Source organism: Ranitomeya variabilis, chromosome 2 (genome assembly GCF_051348905.1).
Source record: "Ranitomeya variabilis isolate aRanVar5 chromosome 2, aRanVar5.hap1, whole genome shotgun sequence".
NCBI classification, from domain to species: Eukaryota; Metazoa; Chordata; class Amphibia; order Anura; family Dendrobatidae; genus Ranitomeya; species Ranitomeya variabilis.
Window position 1 is genome coordinate 702,126,932 of NC_135233.1, and position 24,260 is coordinate 702,151,191.

The following is a 24,260-nucleotide window of genomic DNA, read 5'->3' on the forward strand; positions in this document are numbered from 1 at the left end:
CTTACCAATGTCTCCAACATCATGTCCTCCCTCTATCTGAAACTGAACTAATCAAAACTGAACTCCTTGTCTTTCCTCCCTCTACTAGCCTACCTATTCCCAAAATTGCCATTTCCATGTGTTGTTCTACTATTACTTCCCAGCAACATGCCCACTGTCTTGGGATCATACTTGATTCAGATCTTTCATTCACCCACCACATCCGATCACTGGCTCGCTCTTGTTTTCTACATCTCAAAAACATTTCTAAAATTCCACCTTTTCTTACTTTCTACTCTGCAGAAACTCTTACTGTTGCTCTTATTCATTCTCATCTGGACTATTATAACTCTCTACTAATCGGTCTCCCTCTTATCAAACTCTCCCAGCTCCAATCTGTTCTGAATGCGGCAGCCAGGATCATATTCCTCACCAACCGTTACACCAATGCCTCTATCTTGTGCCATTCATTGCACTAGTTACCCATCCACTCCAGAATCCAGTATAAAACTACTACCATCACCCACAAAGCACTCCATCGTTCAGCACCACCGTATATCTCCTCCTTTGCCTCAGGCTACCATCCTAATCGTGTCCTCCTTTCTGCTAATGACCTAAGGTTAACATCTTCAATAATCAGAACCTCCCACTCCCTTCTTCAAGGCTTCTAGCGTGCTGCGCCAATTCTTTGGAATGCACTACCCAGGATAATTTTATTAATCTACAATACCCACAGTTTTAAATGTGCCTTAAAAATGTATTTCTTCAGACTGGCTTACTGCCTCAACATATTTATCTAACTATCCTTGTGTTGCCCATTCAAAATTATCTTCATAACCAGGACCCTTATGTTATGCTCTCAGACACTTTGTGCACTTAATAGCCCTCTGTGCCTGCACTTTTATAGATACTGGTTGGCTACTGATTCATGCAGCATTACATGAACACTTGATCTATTGCACTATGGTTCGTCAGAACAATGAAAGCAATTGTTACCATCCACCTTACATGTCTTCCCTAATTCCTCATAGATTATAAGCTTGCGAGCAGGGCCCTCATTCCTCTTGGGATCTGTTGTTTTACGTAATTATTGTTATTCTGTAATGTCTTATTGTCTGTACAAATCCCCTCTAAAATGTAAAGTGCTGCAGAATATGTTGTCACTGTAGACATAAAATTATTATTATTATTAATATTTGAACAAAAATAATGATAAATTCACCCCTAATATGGGATGGTGTTATATTTTTATTGAGAATGCAGTAAAAGATTAATCAAGACATTGTTAAGGTCATGTGATTTAATTTCGTTAGACAAGCAATTCACGCATGGCTACCTTGTCAAAGAACTTATAGTGTAATTTTCACTTGTATAGATGAATTTAAGTAGGTCATATTCTTTGAAATGTCAGACTCAAGAAAAACTTCAATCTTTAATACTTTATTAGCGCAATGTCACTTTACAAATTATCCAAAGGTCATGATATAAGAGAAATCCAGGCATACGTGTCAAAAAAATGTCATTACTGATCATGATTTAAAGAAATTGCAAGAACAGACACTGTCTCAGGGTGATCATTGAATGCACTCAGAAGTCATTGAGAGAAATTATAGGAGCGCTGCAGGTAAAGTTTAGTTTTCTAAATGTTACACGCAATCTAGATTCAACTGAAAAGCAGAGAGACAGCTAAAGCACCAGAACTAATTGAATGAAGCAAGGATACATGAAGTCACAGAGGTGCATATGCCTGATAGATTTGTACATTTTTGTGACCTAAAATACGTTTCCTCACCCATCCAAAGGTATAAGCCTCTGTGCTGTGAAATTATGACTCCATTAGAAATATCAACAGTGTATTACATGAGGTTACTTCTACTTCAAGCCTTTAAAGTGACATGCCAAAAGAATGCAGATTTTTTTGTAATAAATCAATGTTTTTTGTCTAACTATTCTGTTTGATTTAGACTATTCGCATAAAAATGTAATTTGCAGATTACACGTTTTACAGCCCCTACATGTCCAGGTCAATACCAAATACTGATTAATGTATTTTGAGTGGGGTTTTTACAACCTGTAAGCAACCAAATCTAAGCCATGCCAAATCGAAGTTGTAGGTATAGAGCTACAAGAAATTTTCTGTTTATAATATAATAAAAGTGTCCAGTTTAGAATAAGAAATTTAGTGAAATTATCTATTTAAAGACTTTCAGTAACATTTTTGTATCTGCAATATATTGCAGCAATTTACAGTGCCTTCCATCCTTAAGCTTCTATGGAGATAAGGCTAGACCTATACGCGACTTTGGCCACATTGCATGTTTACAGCCAAAGATCATGCTACATCATTGCTACTTTACAGCATGATGTAAGTGGAGATAGTTATATTTTGACCTCCGAGGTCTCTCGATCTCAATGTGAATATCTCCAAAACTCCAAATCAGTTACATTTTTTTTAATTTGTGTATTGCGGACGATGCAGTTTTAACATCAAAACATTACCCCATTCACTGAAATTCTATTGCAACATAGTAGCAGCATTGTACGTTTTTGACCTCCTCTGTGAATCACTGTGAAAGTTTTCGTGTAGATTGAGACTTACTGTAACTAAAACAGCTAATCCCTAGCAATTAGGGTACCAGTATGCCGTGGGATAAGGCATATAGTACATACACATACATTCCTATGTTTGCACATCACGCAGAGAAAATGTGTAAACAATGTTAGTAAACTCATAAACCTATAAACATGATGCACAACTATATATATTTTAAGTTCAAATTTTATTGATCAAATTGTAAAAACATGGCAAGACATATATGACAAAAAAACTCAACAAGATAAAAGGTACAGGAGGTGGGGGCTGCATAAAACATATATAAATATTTCATAAAATATGTTATATGTATGTGAGGTGCACCGAAAAGTCAGTACAGGTGAATATTTACAGTAAATGGTTATATGCAAATAATGCAGTTATAATAAAACCATTCATCGTGAGATGGCTGTAAAGTGGCACACATAGATGTCAGAGACTTCCATATTCAAAAGGGACATGTAACTAGTAGGTGATTTCATATCAGCAGAAGACTTCATCCACTATATGTTCATGCTCAAAATGGATAACTCTGTACTCCATCTGGCTAAACAAGTCTACTTCATCACCCTCATAAGAACACTAGCCAACAATCCAAAAACCATTCTCTGAAACCTTTCACTCACTCCTGAGCCCTAAATTGCATTTCCCCATCACCAGCCTCAGTGCTGATGATATGGCCATTTATTTCCTACAAAAAAATCAATCATATCCATCAAGACACTTTTGTACAATCCCCTCAGAGGATGGATCCCGTTTTAACCCACACCTCAAGATCACTTTCCATTTTTGAGCCTGTCACAGAAGAAGTGACCAAACTTCTCACCTTACAACCTGCACAAGTGACCCTATTCCCTCACATCTCCTTCAGTCCCTCTTCCCAGCTGTCATTACCCATCTAATTAAAATATTTAATCTCTCTTTTTCTTCAGTTGTATTTGGCTCTTCATTCAAACACACTGTCATAACCTCTTCACTTAAAAAGCCATCCCTGGACCAGAACTGCACTGCTGACTACAGACCAGTCTCTAATCTTCCCTTTATTTCCAATCTCCTGAAATGCTTGGTCGACTCATCCGCTATCTCTCAGATAAATCAATTCTCAACCCATTACAATCTAATGTCTGCCCTTCACACTGTAATGAAACTCCCCTTACTAAAGTTCACGACTACCTGCTGTTTCTCTTGGATCTTTCTGCAGCATTTGACACTGTGGATCACCAGGTCCTCCTCACTATGCTGTGCTCTATCGGCCTCAAGGACATTATCCTCACCTAGTTCTCCTCCTATCAATTTAAGCTCTCCTTCACAGTATATTTTGCCAGCTCTCTCTCCACTACTCTTATCCTTACTATCGGGGTTCCTCAAGGCTCAGTCCTAGGTCCTTTCTTCTTCTCCTTATGTACTGCCCCTATTGGTCAAACCATCAATAGATTTGGTTTCCAGTTTCATCTCTATGCTGATGACACCCACTTATACACCTCTTCACTTGACATCATCACCACTTAAATACAAAATACTAGGGATTGTCTGTCTGCACTTTTTAACAGCATGTCCTCCCTCCATTTGAAACTGAATTTCTCCAAAACTGGACTCATTGTGTTTTCTCCCTCTACTAACCTACAGTACCTATTCCCAACTTTTCAATTTCCTTGGGTGGGCAGCAGCAAGATTACTGTCTTGGGGTCATATTTACTTGCTCACCCACTCGTGTCACCTGGACTTTAAAAACATCTCCAGAATCCAATTTTTTCCCACTTTTAAACTGCAAAAACTCTAACTATCGCTCTTATTTATTCTCGTCTGGACTACTGCAACTCTCTTCTGATCGGTCTCTCCCTAACTAAACTTTCTCCTCTACAATCCATCCTGAATGCAGCATCCGGGATCATAGTTTCGTCCAGACACTTCACCGATGCCTCTATAGAATCCATTATAAACTCATCTCCCTCACCCACAAATCTCTCCACAGGTCTGCATCACCCTATATCTCTTTCCTCATTTCTGTATTTCACCCCACCCGTACCCCCCGTTCTGCAACTTTTCTAAGATAAACACTCTCCATAATCCGAACCTCAAACTTCCGTCTACAAGACTTCTCTTGTGCTGCTCCAGTCCACTGAAATTCACTACCCCAAATGATCAGACTGATATCTAACCCCTATATTTATAAGCCTTGCTTTAAAAACCCATCTGTTTAGACAAACTTTTCACCTCAACTCACTAACCTTACTCTCCCCTCTTCCCTCATTCTCAATGTTAACCATAATCTCCTCCTTCCTATTCGTCTGTCTCCACATCCTGCATGCATCCAACAGCGCATCCAATAGCACATAGTAACTGTAACAACTCTGCTGGCATCACTGCATGGCCTCCCATCCCCCACCTGCATTACACTCAAACTCACTTACTTCTCTGAGCCTTGTTGTGACTTCTCTCTGCTGCCAGCTCCATGCTGTGTGCCTCATGTCTGCTGTTTGCTCTGTGCATGCTCTGTCTGTGTGCATAGGGGGCGGCACCGGCAACTCCTGTTTCTTATAGAGACTGTGTGCACCTTGCTAAGGTGTCCCTGGCCAATCGCCATGAGGCTTCCTGTATTTAAGACATCCCCACCCATTGGTGGGGGCCTGTGCAACTTACTCCCTCAGTCAGTTCTTAGCTGCTGAGGGGCCAGGCCCTTTCTTGCTTACTCTTATGTCTGCCACCCAGTGGGGCTTTGTACCCTGGCCTATGTCCACCACCCAGAGGGGCGTTTTACCCTGGCTTGTGTCCATGTCCCTGTGCCTAGTCTTGTTCCTGACTCTGTCTTTGTCTAGTACCATTCCTGTGTCTGTTTATATCCTTGTCTTGGTTTGCTTTTTCTGCTGTGCGTACTCTGTGTCTTGCTTTGCTCTGCTCTCTGCAACCTTGCTTTGCTCCTTGCTCTGCATTCTGTGACCTTGCTCTGCACTCTGCGGTTTTGCTCTTGGCTCTGCACTCTGTGTCTTGCTCTGCACTCTGACTTTGCTCTGCTCTCAGCTCTGCACTCTGTGGCTTTGCTCTCAGCTCTGCTCTCTGTAGCTTTGCTCTGCACTTTGCTCTGTACTCTGACTTTGCTCTGCACCCTGTGGCCCTGCTCTGCAGCTCCGCTCAGCTCTTGCTCTGCGGCTCCGCTTCTTGTGCCTCTACTTTGCTCCGCTCCTTGCAGTTCTACCTAGCTCTGCTCCTTGCGGTTCTACTTCTCCCGCTCTTGGCTCCTCCTCCTGCGTTTCTGCACTTGACTCCGCCTCCAGATCTTGGCTCCGCCTCCTGCGTTTCTGCACTTGGCTCCACCTCCAGCCCTTGGCTCCACCTTCTGCATTTCTGCACTTCGCCACGCCTCATGCTTTTCTGTGCTTGGCTCTGCCTCCAGCTCTTGGCTCTGCCTCCTGCATTTCTGCACTTGGCTCCGCCTTCTGCTCTTGGCTCCGCCTCCTGTGTTTCTGTTCTTGGCTCTGGCTCCTGTGATTTTGCTCTGCATCCGCTCTTGCGGTCTTTATCTACCTATTAAGTCCTCCTGTTTGAACAGGTTCTTACCTGTTTTACACACCTGCCTGCAGACCGGTCCCTACCGGTTCTTCCAGTGTACCAGCCTTGTCCGCCTGTCCTGCCAGAGAGCCAGCCGTACCTGCCTGCCTACCAGAGAGCCAGCTGTGCCTGCTTGCCTGCCAGTGTCTCTGTTGTACCCATTTGCCTGCCTGTGTCCCAGCCATGCCTGCCTGTCTGCCAGAGTGCCAGCCATGCCCGCTTGCCTGTCTATGTTCCATTCCCCGGTGGGATCAGCAGTCACAGCCAGACACCACCCTGGAGTGATACCTGGTAGCTTCCTATTGCACAAGTCTGACCTCACCATCGGAGGCTCCAGCGAACACCTAGGAAGCTACTTTGTTACGCCCCTTCCAGGGAAGTTTGGTCTGTGGTCCAGTGGGGCCACACCCCTGCACGCCCGCGCCAACCAGTCTGGATGCAAGTGTGACAGTAACTTCACTTAGACAGATCTGGGTTGATGTCCTGATCATGCAGCTTAATATAAACCCTTGTTATTATAATAATAATAATAATAATGGCTCCACTATACATAACAGCATGCTGTTTTGTTTCTATGGTCTTTACATGTCTCTGCTTAATTGTAAAGTGCTGTGAAATGAGTTAGCGCTATATAAATAGAAATTATTATTATTTATTAATCATTTTGGACATTTCAGGCCAGGCTTAAGTCTGGAATCTCATTATATAGTTGTTTTCTTTATTTCTATTATTATTACTACTGCAGGAGAATTAAAGTAAATCAAAAGAATCCAAAAGTTGCTAATTTAAGTTTGGACAATTAATTTTTAACCAATAGAGCCACTGAACTTCTTTTGTAACACATTTTCTTGGTGACAAGTGCACCTTAATCACCCAGAAGACAATCAATCTTGGATTTTCCCCTTTCATTTTTGATATTGTATATGTCCCAGTTGTTCTTATATTCTCTTCCAAAAATCTCTCTTAGTTTTTCAAATATAATTTTTCGATTAAGTGCTGGGGATGTTGTGGGAAATGCAAATTTGTATTAATGGTGTCCATTCTATAAAACATGCTTAATTGATCTCCTCCATGGAAAGAGCCAATATTTATAGCAGCTTTCCGACCTGGCCCATAAAACCATTTTTTTGATGTGCCAAAGGAACCAGTATGAAAATGCTTTGGTATGTCTAGACACATGAAAAGGGATAAAAATCAACAGTTTTTTTTAAATGTTGTATGTCTGTAAATTCTGCAGTTAGTTCTAAGCAAATCATGCAACATGTAGGGTATTGGTCTATTTTAGTTAGAAATGAGTGGCTATGCCAAGATTCAAATTAGGCAAATCACACAGATTTTACAGGTAAAACAGATTTGCAGCAAAGTTATTAAATGTTGTTTATGCTGTGGGGTCTTTCCAAACCCTCGTGCTTAATAAACATGGGATGAGAAAATAGGAGATAAAAATTAATACCTCAACCGAACATCTGCTCCCCTGTCCCCACAGCCCATCTCTAGTCCTCCATGCCTCTTCTTTTTCCCTAACTCAATCACATTGATCCTCTTCAGCCTCTCCACTCCAAGCCAGAATGTCCATCATGACATGCCAGTACACGGCTGACATGTGTTATAGCTTTAAGACGTCATGAGTGTACCACAGGAGAACTTAACTTTTTGAGTGAAGAGACTGCAGAGTTATCCATGCACAGGGTAGCACAGAAATGGAGAGTAATAAAGGGCTGTGGATATGGCAGGACAGGGTAAATGTTGAGGATGTTATTATTATTATTTTTAACAGTTCATCTAGCCTTTTACATATAAGCAAATGGCGGCCAGAGCTGTCTACCATTTTACTTAATTTGTAGAGTGAAGTGCAAAAAATCTGTATTTTGGAGAACACACATATTGTCAAGTTCAAGAAGAATTTAGTTCCACTAAAATAAATGTATTCTCTACTTCTTAGTCATTCTTTCACCTGAATGCTCTTAGGCTGCGTTTACATCTGCTGCCTGATATTCCTAGCTTAATATCATAGTTACAAAGTTACCTTTCTTAAGTTATTATACACTATTCATCAAATAAAGAAATAAAGAAATATATTATAACCCTCAATTTTATTTATTCTTAAACATGCATTTACCCTCCTTTTCAATGCTGTTGTGGCATCTCAAACTACTATATCTTTGGGTAGGACATTTCATCTAACTGTAAAAAAAACCCTTTCCATATTAAAATTGAATGCTGTTTTTAAACGAGAGGATGATTGATTATAAAGATATGAATGGTTACTAATATTGCCCATAACCCATGATAATTGTGTACTGCAAATGCTTAGGATGATTGGACAGTATAGTAAAAATGCGTTTTCATTGTAAATGTAATTTTCTAGCTGGCATAAAAGTAATCATTGCTCATTAATGGATAGGTCACTGTAAATGGGAGCTGTTAATTCATTTAACAATACGGTAATTCAACTAGATATGTGTAAAAGCAAATGTATTACTTCTGATTAATTGAAGGGAGACATGGGTATGTCCATTGGACGATACAACATATATATTTAGCGGGTTGATAAAGGGAGAAAAGGCCCTAATGGTAGGGAGATGGGGATGGGACACCTCCTGACAACAATATGCACCTGTCCGTAAGCTCCCCTAACTCCTTATGCGGGTCCTTCCTGCTGCCGCCATCAAGTGCCTAGTCCCTGGCTGTCACATCTACTAACCCTGGCTAGTGCACTTGCTGGCAAAGACGCTATCCTTGCAACTGAAATTTTACAAAGGGAAAGAGACAAACAAGGGACTGACAGAAAAGATACAACTCAGCTCAGAATCTTCTGCTAAGTTCTACAGCAGCAGAGTAAACGGCACAAGGTAAAAAGGACTCCCACAGTGGCAATCCCATAGTTACAGGAAAAATCCACACATCTAGCTGGTCTACAGAGAAGTAACTCTATAAAGACAATCAGCCCATGGGTAATGTGACTATTTAAAGGGGGGGGTGGGAGTGGTTACCAACCAGCATCAGCTGACCAGCCTAAAGGAAGCTGCCAGCAAGCACATTATCCACATTATCTCTTGCTGGACCAAAGGAAAAAAAAACTACATTTGAATTCCAGCAGACCCAGAGCTGCCATGAATCCCTTAATGTTTTGTGACACATGTATGCAGACATTTGCGTTTTTGCATACCTCTGAACACCCACATTGCCAATTATCTTTTTGCTAGAATACCTGTATGAATAGTGAATGACGAACTACTAATAGATCTATTTAATTTTATATTGATGAATTTTTACAAGATCATCGTAACATATAACTATTTGACTGTGCACCACGGCGAGGTCACTTATTGTTATCGTATGCTCTGTGGCTTATGTGAATTAACTAATCCTCTAAACCCATCATAAGTCACATTTATCCATGTATGCACTGTACTCCTTGGTCAAATGTACTGCTCTTATTGATTAAATCATGAGACAGCTTTTTGTACTTACCAGGTCGCGACATAGCAGTTGAACTGATGCTTATGATTTGTGACAAAAATACTTCCTTCGTGACTCTGTATTGCTTTCTACTTCATTAAAATAAACTTACATGGAAATAGTAAATTTGTTGCTTATCTACAATCTCTCACGTGTAACTACTTTTCCATGCGAATTTCTGCAGTCTAATATCAGACTATATCTATTGGGCAGAAGCAAGCTATTATTGATTACTTCCATCATGAAAGATGTGTAGAGTCCTCGCCAATGCCACGAGTCCAGACTGAATGGAGGCGTTAGATTTAGAGTTTTGAGTCAAGAGACGCAAAAACTGAGTCACATAAGACTTGTGTTGCTCCTAAGTCATAGGGCTCCCATCATTTATCATTTAACTTGGCCTTTATAAAATCATTGTAACACTTGGCTTTCACAAAAAATCCCATTAAAGCTTAGACACCTTAACTGTTGTGACACTTTTTGTGTGTTGCCGTTGTGTGTTTGTTTAACAATTTTAGCTTTTAACTGCGTTTGATTGGCAGTAAAAAAATATTATCCTTACTATCGAGTTTGCTAGCTTTTTATATCTATCTCCCTCTTGGATCCACATCATTTCCTGTCATGTCACTTCCAGCATATCTTCAGAAAACACAAGGGAAATTGGCATCAGCAGGGTGAATGTTCCTTTGTCTGCTTCATTCGTCCTTCCGTAAAGTGACCTGGACCTCGTCAAAGCAAATGACTTCAAGTGGCTTTAAGAAGCAGAATAGCCCACACACCATCTGTATTTGTCATAATGTTATTGTTAATGTCAAATTATAGAGTCATTCTGATATTTATTCTGGCATGGTTTCTCCTCGTTGCCAGTTAACATGCAAATCACAGATATATGTTCAGAAAAGCTTTTGGAATTAAGTTACTGAAAATATTTAACAAGTAATATACTAATGTCATGAGCTTCATGACCTATTCTTGTTTTACTTGCTTGTTTTTCATTATGAAAGGGAATCTATCAACAGGTTTTTGCTATATAATCTGAGGACATCATGATGTAGGGGCTGAGATGTTGATTTCAGTGATACCTCAATTATTAGGCTATGGGCTGCTGTTTCCATATAGTGAATGTTTTATCAGCAGGACATTATCACTGCTCAGACTAGCTGCCCCATGCCAAAAATAAAATAACTTTTATTATACTCACCTGTGGGGTGGTCTGGTCCAATGGGTTTCGCTCTTCTTGGTCCGGCACCTCCCATCTTCTTATGATTGCTGCCATCCTTCTTGCTTCATGTGGATGACGCATCCCTGCAACATCCACACTGCCTCCTCAGCACCGTGCTCCTGCACAGGTGTACTTATCTGCCCTCTGTAGGGCAGAGCAAGGTACTGCAGTGCACAGGCGACGGGAAAGGTCAAAGAGACCTGGACCGGACTTCCTGGATGGGAGGCGCCAGACCAAGAACAGCGACACCCCTTAGACCACACCGCCCCGCAGGTGAATATAATAAAAGTTATTTTTCTTTTCTTACAGCTTGGGTTGAGGGCTGATATACAGCATTATAGAATAGTGGCCCTGAAAGGTGATGCCCGTATCTCATATTTGTCAAACTTGGTGACAGGTTCCCTATATCTATAATTTATTACCATGTCCCACTAAGTTGGATATTACTGTGTTATACATGAATACCTACTTCATTAAATTCAATCAGACTCGGCAGACATTATTTTCCACATCTCTGTTTACTTCTTTCTCCCATTTATTATCCCCTAACTGTAATTTGCTACATGGCTTCACTCTTGACCATTGACTAGAACTGATATTGCAGCTTATCCTTATATAGTTGAACTGTATAATATATATATATATATATATATAGTTCAACAGTATTACTTTTTTTCTAATACTGGCAGTTTTATAACCTATATATGAAAACCAGTGGCCAAGGCTAGCTTTACATAGTGATACTGATCATGCAGTGATGTATTGCAACATCACCCCTACCAATTATAAATAGGGTGATATTGGAACCTTCAAACTCTAGCAATTCAGACACATTTAAAGCAAAATAAACAGAACTCCAACGCTGGTATATTTTTGGTTGTCGGTTGCATGTCACACAAGACTTTGCTCCTTAAGACTTGAATGCCAGTTATATGTGACCTGCACGCAATCTGGCTGCAATTTGGCATTTTTTACATTTTCATGGCCACAAGTTTTGGTTGCACAACCTGTTGTCGTGCACAAGTGTTGTTGTGTACACCGAGCTTAAAGGTGATCCTGAAGCCATACTCAACTTATGTGCAAAAAAAATAGAAAAAGGGTTTTATCCAGCTCACCAGTTAGATAAATGGAATTCCTGCAACTCTGGCAATGCACAAAAATTAAGCCTGAGCTGGCATCAGGGTGGAGACATTTCAAAAGAAAGATGCATCCAGCAACAGGTCACAGTAAAAATTAAGTTTAAAGCAACAAGTTTATTGAAAAAAAATGTTAAAAAATATCCATGTAATTTAAGTGTACTTTCCCAGGTAAATTCACAAACTGTTGCATTTCGAACTATGCGGTCACCATCATAGTATTCATTCGTGAATGCCATTTGGTTTGGGCACTTCTCAAAGGCACTGCACTTTAATTACATGGATATTTTTTAACATTTTTTTCAATAAACTTGATGTTTTTAACTTAATTGTTTCCCGTACCTGTTGCTGGATACATGTTCCTTCTGAATCAACTTATGTACAGTATTAAACAATTAGAATTTTAGCTAAATCAACAAATGCTTGATGGTCTGGGGTTAATATAATACAATTCCTCACTGTATTCAATTGAGAGCTTCAAAAATTGTCTTATAAATGATAAAAAATAATACTTATTAATTGCTGTTTATAAATCAAGATCACAATTGTATTAGATCACATTGTATTAGTTATCAAACTGGAGATATACTGTAAAAATGTGTCATGTTAATTGCATTTTTGCCTTAAAAGCCACATTTCAAATGTATATGATACATATAATATGATATATCATATTTACAGAAATAAAATTTCAAGTGCCTGCCTGTCTGTCTGTCATAATTTCACATATTTCTTGCATCTTCAATTACACACTACCAAGGGAACAATTGGATGTTTGTATTATGAAGACAACCCTTGCATGTGCCCTACTAAGGCATATGGACATTATCGAAGGTGGGCTCTCCACTTGGGGCCCTCTTCTATTAATTACAGCAAGTAGTGGATAAGTATTAGCTGCTTCTGCTCTAGGGAACATGGCCTGTCCATATATTACAAAGCCGGTCATTAATGTATAATGTCACCTGTGATTCTACATTTCTCCAGCTCTTAGAAAAGGTAGGAAGGCAGACACATGGCAATCACCTGACCACCATTGTATCTTCTTTTAACCCTCCGTCACATACAATATTCAGACTAACGAGTTCACATACAATGTGCCTGTCAGGTGCCTGCTGGAGAAATACCTATAATATCTAATGTTTGCAATTTCAGTGCTCTAAAAGTGATCAGTGACCTTCATAGGGATGTAATAGAAGAGACTACACATAATCAGTTGCAAAAAAAAACATTTACTTAACATAAAACTAATAACTATGAAATACAAACTTTTCAAAACTCCCGCCAAATAGTCCCCAGTTCGACTCTCTCAAAAAAATGTACAAAGAAAATTTTTGAACACAAACTTAATTTTAAGGTACCTTAAGTACTATTAAAAACATATTCAATCAGAATTAGATGCTGAGGTTTCCCCAGAAAAGTCACACTTGCAGAGCAAATAGCAAGAATTACACACCATTTTTGCATGTGTCAGGCAAATTGCTTTATGACATTTGAGACATTCATAATTTGAAAGCCTTCTGGTTCCGCTTTCCGTTTGGCAGGTGGTGCATCTCCTTCTTTTGTGAGGTGGTGCAGATGGTGACTTTTCACCATCATCTTCTGGGCGGAACCTTTTGAGCTGAACTTGAAGGCGAGAGGGGATACCGATTGTTTTCACGCTTCTCCTGCGTAGCTCTCCAAGTACTAGTTCATGGGCCAATTTTTTCAGATACAATCGTCTACGGAGTGGTTCAAGCTTGTTTTCAAGATAAATCACTTGTGAATTTATACCACCCAAATTCAACATAGCAAAAAATATGACCATTGGCCAGCGTTTGATGTTTCTGCTGACGTTGAAAGTGGAGCACATCTGATCTGCTGTATCCACACCCCCTTTGGTGGCATTGTAAAATGTAATTATCTCCGGGTTTTTTTCTGCCCCAGTCCCAGGATCGATGGCAGCATCATCATGAAGTGTTGATAGAAGAAGTATGATTTTTTTTGGCATGTGGTACATAGGAAACTAAAGCCTTTCCATTATGGAATGCAAACATACTGCTGTACTGTTGTCTCTCTTTCACACTTACAAACTGTGGCGGCAATTCCCTTTTGTTTTTTCTTACAGTTCCCACATATGACAGCTTCTGAATTTTCAGATAATCAATCAGATCACAACTTGTAAACCAATTGTCAGCTGTAATATTGCGACCCGATCCAAATAAGGGTTCAGCCAGTCTTTTTACAACATCAATGGGTTTGTTGCTCACACAGTAAGGACCTTCTGGTTGTTTTCCTGCATAAACTTCCAGGTTGTAAGTGTAGGTCTTACTGGCATCAACAAGGGCATAAATTTTTATTCCATATTTGTTTGGCTTTGATGGAATATATTGACGAAAGGCATATCTACCACGAAAACCAGGGAGCATTTCGTCAATAGTGAGATTCTCTCCAGGGTAATAACTTTGTTTACAGTTTACAACAAATCTTTGAAATATATCACGAATTGGAGCAAGTCGGTCATGTGTTTTGCGTTCGGTTCGGGTAGTTCTGTCGTCAAACCGAAGGCAACGAATTAGAATCTTGAATCTGTTTATGGACATAACAAGGCTAAATTTTTCAACTCCATCCCCATCTTTACCCCAAAGTTCCTCCAAACTTTGTCTATTTGCCCTATAAGCTCCTGCAAGGTACAGTAATCCAAAAAAAGCACGCAGTTCTATTTCATCTGTGGGCTTGATGGTTCTGTTGCAGATGTACTTGTCCTTTATAATGTCTATATATTGGTTGGTATATGTGACAATAGAGTCCAGAATGTCATCTGTAAATATACTGTTCCAGCATTCAACTGCAGTTTTTGCATTACGTGCAGTTCCTATTACTGCAGGAAGGTGAGTAATAATGTTTAAAGGTTCCCTACGTTTTTTCTGGAATGGCTTCTTGTTCCATTTAGTATTTTTATCTTTTCCAATATAATATGATCCAACTTCTTCATCCTCACCACTGTCACCATCTTGCTCTGTTTCAGAATCCAGGACACATTCTTCCACCTCATCATGAGAATCAATCTCACTTTCCTCTCCTAAATCCTCATTCAGTGTGAGGTCTCTATCATCTAACAGCATGTTTGTTACTTCCTCAACATCAAGTTGTTTGGATAAATTGTACATTTTCCTCTCCATTTCAGCAGATAATCTGAAGCAAGAGAAGGAATATGTTAGGGAACTACTGTATATGCCTGAGCAGCACACTTTCTTTTATAAAATCTCCCTTATTTCTATGAAATATCCTCACATTTTGTGCTATACATTCACAAAACAAGCTAAATAAACTATTGTGATGAATAAAAACATAAAATACCAACCTTACTGAATGTGACGTATTCACATACAATGAGCCTGAGAGATCTGTGCAGCTATATCCTCTCCCCTGAAGCTCTGAAATCCAACTGTGATATCAGGTTTCACAGACCTTCAAGAGACAGGAGACTACCTGGAGGGAGGGGCTTTCCTCACAATCTGGTGAGGAAGGAGAAATGAAAGTAAAAGAGAAGCGCCTGTCAGATCAGTTGTATGTGACGGAGGGTTAAAGAAGTGGTTGTCTTTCTGAGACAACTACTTTTAAAAATGCTTATCATGGCAACTAGGACCATGAAGTTGTAGGGTGGAATTATATTATCGATGTTGTACTTTGTTGATTAAACCAAAAATGGAAACATTAGGTCAAAATATGTGATAAAATATTAGCCAGGCTACTCATTTGACTTGAGGCTTTTTTAAGGAAATTGAAATAGCTTTACACTGCTATTGTTCCATCCTCATGTTTTGCCTGGGGACAAAGGGTAATAATTCAAATCACAAAATGAAACTTTTTTGTTCATTTTTTTCTCTTATAGATTTTTTAACTCTGTTTTCTGCTTATAATTACGCAGACCATGATCTCCCAAAAAAATTTTAAACAATTTCTAATGAAACATTTTAATTTTTTGCTGTGTCTCGAATAACTAACTTCAGAAGATCTATCCATTTCCAGTGAGCTGTATCCACAAAAAACAAGAGGAGGAACAGTACTGAATTATATATCAAGGATTAAGTGCTGAAAAGTAATTTTCCTAAGCAACTGGTAGACTTGAATGAAACAAATAGGAAACAGCAGGTGATAGAAATGCTGTTAAAAATGAAGATAAATATAACACAAAATGTTCATCCTATACCAAAAATTGCTGCATTAAAGGTCCTCTCTTGAATTATAGTAGTAATATACTTACCGGCTGCCATCTTCTATTGTTTTCGGGGTTGCTCTGCCTCTTGTGACTGCATTTGTTACCTGCCGAATAGGGTGTTGTGAAGTGTGAAGGTTACATTTTCATTTTTCTCAGTTCAAGCCTATGAGATTCGGACTGAGGCTTGAGAGCCTTGTTCTGTGTTTCATAGACTTACATTGAGAAAGTGATCTCTGCTTCACACCGTGCGGCAGCAGGTTACAGATGCAATGGTGTAGTGCTGGAATGGACTGAAGTACTGCTGAAACGGCAAGAAATTGGTGACAGATGAGTATATTACTACCATTATTACACTGACACACGATCCCTCACAAATGGGCAAATAAAAAATTTCACTGGAATGGGGCTTTAAGTTTATGATTTCAGCAGAGATTGCAATATTTTTATGCAAAAAAATAAATTAAAACATTACAAATCTATAAAGATAAACACAATTTGCCAGTATTCTTTATGCTACTTTTACACCAAATCAAAAATTACTTTTATTTTAATTTGAAAAATAAAATGAATGCCTTACTGACTGTATATGCATATGTTGCCTCTATTCTTACAGATGGGTGCCATTTACTGAAATATCATATATACTGTGCAATATATAATTTAGTTGCTTGTATTTGTTTTAGAAAGCTGAGTTTGTTTATTTTTCTGGTACATCTAAATCAAGGGTGCATTGACATACAGTATGATAATAATATTAAAAATTTGTTTCTTAGCACTTTACATTTTAGAGGGGACATAAAAATAAACACATAGATCAAAACAGATATCGAGAGGAATGAGGGCCCAGTTGCTATCTATGAGGAAAAGGGGTTGGTAACAATTACTATCATTGTTCGGACCAGCCATAGTGTAAGAATCGGGTGTTCATGTAAAGCTGCATGAACCGGTTATCAGTCTAAGTATGTAGCAGTACAGACACAGAGGGCTATTAAATGTATAAAGCATACTGATCAAGCATACTGACGTTTTGCCATACGATCGGACCATATATTAGACACCAAGAGAATATTTCAGAGTATATCTACTCAAAAATATAGCTCCTACCTTAATAAACAATGTAAGCTCTTTCCGCAGGTGGTGGTATTTTAATTAAATTCTTTGACTTTAATGGCACCAAGATGAACTGCCAGAAAGAACTAATAAACTGCCATGTTTTTCTCATCCTGTGCCACCTCTTTTTGATTGTCACCATTTCCGGTTTTATTTTAGCTATGAATGAAAGGAAAGATTCATGAATGAAAGAAAAGATCCTTGCTTATATCAAGTAGCTGAAAATTCATAAAAGACAAAAATTTCCCAAGACGTTGAAATATTTCATCCGAACATGAAAAATTGCTTGTGCGCTAAAGACAGGAAAAACAACAAAACAACCAAAAAAACACAAATATTTTTCCTGTTGTGAAAATTTGTCACAATATTTTAGAGTTAGTAAAATATATTAAAATCCCCAGACGCATTGAATGAAAGGAGTTACATATCCTATTCCAGGTGCTAATGTGTATGGAGCAGTCAGAAAACAGCTGTTGATTGAATGATGATTCATTAGTTCAAACCAACCTTATCATGTTTATTTCCTTTGATAATAGTTTATGACGATGTTTTTTAGGATTTCTTTGACATGTTATAAAAGAGGTCACAGACACTGTCAATGACAAGATACTATATGTAGCCCCAAATTCCCATCTCTAACAAATAGAAATTCTCCTGAACATGCACGCTGTACTCTTCCATTAGCTTTACCTCGGGGAACTTCTCTAGTGGAGTAAAATACTGGTCTGAATATATATAGTGAGCAAAATATATGCCATTTTGCAAAAAGAAGCTTAGATTGGCTGTTAATACAGCAAACTTGTTCCAAAGCTTGCTGGTGTAAAATATACTAAGATACCTCTTAAAAGGAATCTGTCTCCTTATTTTTGCTACCTCACCCTGAATTCAATGATGTATCAGTTACTTTACTGGGTGCATCCATTCTGACACAATCAGAGTTTATATATACATATATATGCGATGTCTATAGACAGTGAGCTGCTTATCACAGAAGGGGTGGAGTTGGGCTTTTGCTCACATGCTGCTGTGTCCCAGCAAGGATAAGCTCTAGTGCTAAAGCAATCATTGCAAGTAAACAACAGCACAGACTTTGATAAAAGACACGCCACTTAAATCTATGTTTTAACCGCTACAACATGATGTTTTCAAATTACATAGCAAAAAAATGCTGATAAATTATTTCTAATGAATTTGGTGCATCTTCAGGCTGTCTTGTGCCACAATCTGACTCTCCACCAGTCATAAACAAGATTAAATTTCTGCTTTATTTTACACCACTTGCTGATGTAAGTAATAGTGAGTCTTACGCACAGTAGATGTCCTTGCCTCTCCCGCTAAACTCCATCTACTTTTAAGAAAAGTGTCAGAATTGCTGTAAATGACCACAAAGGTCACCACATTATTGCACAATTATATGTTGTGCACTAAAACTGTGACTTTTTAATCTCAAACTACTGGTGTAAAATATTTTCTTGTCGTACTGCAATTTTATTTCAATGATAATAATGCAAAACTATTATTTCAGAACCGGAAAAAGAAGAAAAAGTGATAACACCATTACCAGCAGGTACTATTTTTTTTGCAATATAAACAGAAGGAAGCACCATGTATTAAATTGGTTGTCTGAAATGCAGCATTAAAGTGGAGTATCAATTGTATGAAAAATGTAATCAAAATGCATACTGTACGAATATACCGGGATAATTTTTTTGTGGAGGGTGATGATATTTTAAGGAATTAAAAAAATGTGATCTATTTTTAAACCATTTTGGGAATGACTGAAAATACATAATTTTATAATTTGAAAATCAGAATTCTATGGATGCAGCATTATGAAATTGACTTTTTTATTTTACACAGAATGGCAAATTCTGTGTAAAATTTGGATTTTTACTTAATTATTTAATTATTTTTCCATTTTTGGCCCTCCTCAGGGACTTTAACCTGATCATTTGCTCACTTTTATAATATACTGCACTATTTTAGAAGGCAAAACATAACATAGAAACAAAATGAGCATACACCCTGGTGTAAGTAAATAGCAATATTATATAGAAATAACATAGGGTACTTTGTAAACACTGCTTTTGAGCAAAACAGCATAAAAGCTATCCTACCAGTGCCAAAATGTGGCACGGTCCTAACCTCTAGTATTACAACTTCATCTAGTGTCAGGTGATCTTAATGTTGATGGAGGCAGAAGAGGACCGAGGTCCAACTGGTCAGACACCTGGCCAAGGGAAGCTATATAAATGAAATCAATCTAAGAGAGATATATAATTAATATCAATATTCGCGCTGATAAAACCCTGATGAGGAGAAATATAAAAATAGTCCACAAGGTGCGGGATAGAGGGATCAATCAGTGCATGAATAGCCGCTGTGGTGTAATGATGCCTTGACTAAAAATAACCACTTCGGTATTAGTAGTGGTTGACCTTATAATTGGTGTAACAAAAAGCTAGAAAATAATCTGAATGCTATGAAAAAGAAGTTTATGTAGGCAAAGGATATGCTAACACTGAAGGGGTTATTTTAGTCAAGGCATCATTACACCACAGCGGCTATTCATGCACTGATTGATCCCTCTATCCCGCACCTTGTGGACCATTTTTATATTTCTCCTCATCAGGGTTTTATCAGCGTGAATATTGAAATTAATTATATATCTCTCTTAGATTAATTTTTGGTTTTACACAATCGGAAGTGGTGATTGTTATATTCGCAGAAGTAGTATTAACCCTGTAATACTTGGCGCCACTCTGCTTTTTTATTATATAAATGAAAATGCCTAGCTCAAATAAGGGGGACATACACCTGTTTTGCACTATTTCAGTGTAGAAAAAACTATAGCAGCATGCACAAGTTGCCTCTGATTATCAGAATGTGCTCAAGAATTCATGTTTATGGGTCCAAGTAAAAAAATCAGACTACATCCGAGTGTGGTCCAATTTTCACAGACTGACAGAATCAATAAGATAGAGAATTTTTTTTACTCCACATCTGAGAAAATCAAATCACACTCTGATCAAACTTTGATCAAACTAATGTGACTCTAGCCTAAAATTCAGCCATAAGCTGGGATTCATAGGAGTGGTGGAAATCAGGACCTTCAATAGGTTTTTAAGTGTGTAAACAGTTGTGTTAGGTTCCATTCCTTCTGATATCAGTCGTAGCTTTTACATGTTGGGAAGGAGTGGACTAAAACATGAAGCAATCCTGCAATAACTCCTACTTATATTTTTGGTTATTTAGTTTGTACAGCTCCTATGCAGATCTATATGTCTCCATGGTTTTATGGTGATAGACTACAAATAAACCACATGTAGTCTTCAGTTAAATTTTTATCTGGCTTCTACTTGCTCTTAACCGATAAAATGAATGTCTGGGATAAGAGAGGAACAGATGATGTGTTACTATATTATGAGACCTGCATTGTTTTCATGGACCTACAGTAGGGAAAATAAATATTTGATACACTGCCGCTTCTGCAAGTTTTCCCACCTACAAAGAATGGAGAGGTCTGTAATTTTAATCATTGGTGCACTTCAACTGTAAGAGGCAAAATCTAAAAATATCCAGAAAATAACATTGTAGAATTTTTACATAATTAATTTGTATTTTATTGCATTAAATACTGTTAGTATTTGATAAAATAGAAAAACAGAACTTAATATTTGGCACAGAAACCTTTGCTTGCAATTACACAGATAAGACATTACCTGTAGTTCTTGACAGACACTGCAGCAGGGATTTTGATCCACTTCTCCATACAGATCTTCTCTAGATCTTTCAGATTTCAGGGCTCTCTCTGGGCAACATTGAGTTTCAGCTCCCTACAAAGATTTTCTATCGGATTCAGGTCTGGAGACTGGCTAGTCCATTTCACAACCTTGAAATGATTCTTATTGAGCCACTTGTTATTTGCCCTGGCAGTGTGTTTTGGGTCATTGCCATTCTAGAAGACCCAGCCATGACCCATCTTCAAAGCTCTTACTGAGGGCAGGAGGATGTTGGCCAAAACCTTGCTAAACATGACCCAGTGCATTCACCCTTCAATAAGGTGCAGTTATTCTGTCCCCAATGCAGGTAAGCAATCCCAAAGTATGATATTTCCCCCACGGTACTTCACAAGCAGGACGGTGCTCTTGGAGTTATACTCATCCTTCTTCTTCCTCCAAACACAGAAAGTAGAGTTGATAACAAAATGTTCTATTTTGGTCTCATCTGACCACGTAACCTTCTCCTATGGTTCCTCTGGATCATCCAAATGTCATTGGCAAACTTCAAACGGGCCTGGATATGTGCTGGCGTGAGCAGGGGGACCTTGCGTTCTCTGCATGATTTTAATCCATGGCAACGTTGAGACTGCATTCCAGATCTTTTCAGGTCATTGACCAGGTACTCCCATTTAGTTCTGGGATAACTCCTGACCTTTCTCAGAATCATCCTTATGCCATGAGGCAAGATCTTGGGTAGAGTCCCATACTGAGGAAAATTGACAGTCATCTTGTGTCTCTTCCATTTTTTAATAATTGTGCCAACAGTTTTTACCTTCTCACCAAGCTGCTTGCCTATTGTCAAATATCCTAGCCTTGTACAGGTCTACAATTTTGTACCTGGTGTCCTTAGACAGCTCTTTGGTCTTGGACATGATGGAGAGGTTGGAGTATGATTGACTGAGTGTGTGGACAGGTGTCTTTTATACAGGCAATGAGTTCAAACATATGTAATTAATACAAGTAATGAGTGCAGAATAGGAGGTCTTCTTAAAGAAAAACTAACAGGTCTGTGAGAGACAGAATTCTTACTGGTTAGCAGGTGATCAAATACTTATGTCAAGCAATAAAATGCAAATTATGTAAAAATCATAAAATGTAATTTTTTTGATTTTTTTCTTGATTCTGGATCTCACTATTGATGTGTATCTATGATAAAAATTACAGACTTCTCGATTCTTTGTACGTGGGAAAACTTTCAAAATCATCAGTGTATGAAACACTTATTTTCGCCACTGTATGTGAGAATTTATTTTTTGCTGGGTGAAACAATATTTTTTATTAGTTAAAAAAGGAGATTGACTTTTCAGAGTAGACTGCGCTGCTGTTTAAAGTAAGCAGTTCCAGAGTGGAATAGCAATTTTGTAGGTTTTATTTTTTCGAGTTTCATGCTCGCACATAACTATTTTTAAAAAACAAACTATATAGCACAGATTGTAATAAATATTATAATAGAAATATACTTCTTCCCTCCCCCTACCTTCTGAATTTGTCATCACTCTGAAAAACAGCTCAACTCAACTTTGCTCAAAACAAATTGGATTTTCAGGATAGGACCGTGTCAAGTTACACAGCCTTTTCCCTTTATAGAAAAAGTAGGCCCAGAGGAGGTTTTGATAACTGGCAAAAGTAAGCACAGAAAGATTATACTGAGCTTTCTAACAAGTGTTTTATTTTGCCTCAGAGATGGGTTGATAGCTATGCAGCTTAGGATGGCTGTATAAAGTCCTCCTTGTTGCTGTTGCTTCTCTCTGTGTACTAATTAAAGAATGAAGAGCAGAAATCCATTACTGGGTGCGGTGCTGTGTATGGTAACTGTCACGCTCGCACCCAGACTGGTTGGCGCGGGCGTGCGGGGGTGGGTCCCCACTGTGCCACAGACCAGACTACCCTGGAAGGGGCATAACTAAGTAGCTTCCTTGGTCTTCGCTGGAGCCTCTGATGGTGAGGTCAGGCTTGTGCGGCAGGAAGCTACCAGGTACCACAACAGAGTGGTGTCTGGCTGTGACTGCTGATCCCACCGGGGAACGGAACATAGACAGGCAAGTGGGCACGGCTGGCAATATGGCGGGCATATACACACAGGACAACTTAGTCTGAAAAGTTACTTGAAAGTACTATTGTTACCCTTTAGTATATATATATATATATATATATATATATATATTGTAGTAGAGCGGCTTACTCGGCTGGACTCAGAGACATAACCTGAACACTGTTTCTTTAAGAAATTGCTTGGTTTATTGAAGACAGCATAAATGGAGCTTGGGGAAATAAACATGGCCCTCTGGGCAAAACAGCAAAACAAAGAAGCAAAAAGAAACAGTCCTTTCCTAGTGGGGAACTTCCCGCTCACAGGCAGCAATGTCCACGGTTCAGGTCTAGTACACACTTCCCTGGAGTGCTCCCTCTCCAAGCACCCACTGAACACTGAAATATGTGGTCTTCAGTCTTTTAAGCCATAACCTTGTGACTCCTTCATTATGTGACTGATCACATGATCTTGACATCACACAGGTCCTGTTAGGACTCTGCAGGTAGAGATACGGTGGACATCCTCTCACCCGCTCTATGAATGTCCACTAAAACCAGCCCATAACATAATCTTCAATTAATCCCACCAACACGTACTGTGCTGAAGGAAACTACTCTGGTTTTACATCACTGATGCCATCATGCGCAGTGACACGTATCTCCCATAATCACCTCCCTGGTGACTCTGTCACAATATAAATATATAAAATAAATATAAATATATATATATATATATATATATATATATATATATATATATATATATATACACTGTATTCCATGTATCATACTATTTGTGATTTATTTTTAGAACAAGAACTGGAAAAGGAAGAGGACAAAGTTGTTGTACCATTACCAGCAGGTACAATTCAGTATTGGAAATATAAGAATATGTTATCAATTGGTTTAGGATTGTAGATGTAAGCTTAATTGCTTGAAGCTGACATTTCATTAGTTTATTTAGCAGGATACTTTGCTCTTCAAGCTTTAATCTGTTTTTTTAATAATAGGCTAAGGATTGCATGATGACATTTTGCAAGCATCCCTCAAAGACATTCCAAATACTCTTTTAGTAAAATATCACAGATTAAAAATTGAGACTGTAAACCACCGAGTAGTATCCTCTTATTTTCATAACTTAAAAAAAATACATTGGGAGAATAGAGTATTACACAAAATATAAGAAACTTAATAATAGAACTTG

General features: G+C 38.5%; 1 protein-coding gene across 1 annotated transcript in view; it reads left to right on the forward strand.

Annotated features, from left to right (window-relative positions):
• The window catches only part of LOC143807646 (uncharacterized), a 1,106,746-nt gene that overhangs the window by 632,244 nt on the left and 450,242 nt on the right, over positions 1 to 24,260 (forward strand). Inside the window, exons 42-43 of the mRNA XM_077289447.1 lie at positions 18,769 to 18,810; positions 23,868 to 23,918. Coding sequence (XP_077145562.1) covers positions 18,769 to 18,810; positions 23,868 to 23,918 — 93 coding nt within the window. The remainder of the gene's footprint in view (positions 1 to 18,768; positions 18,811 to 23,867; positions 23,919 to 24,260) is intronic.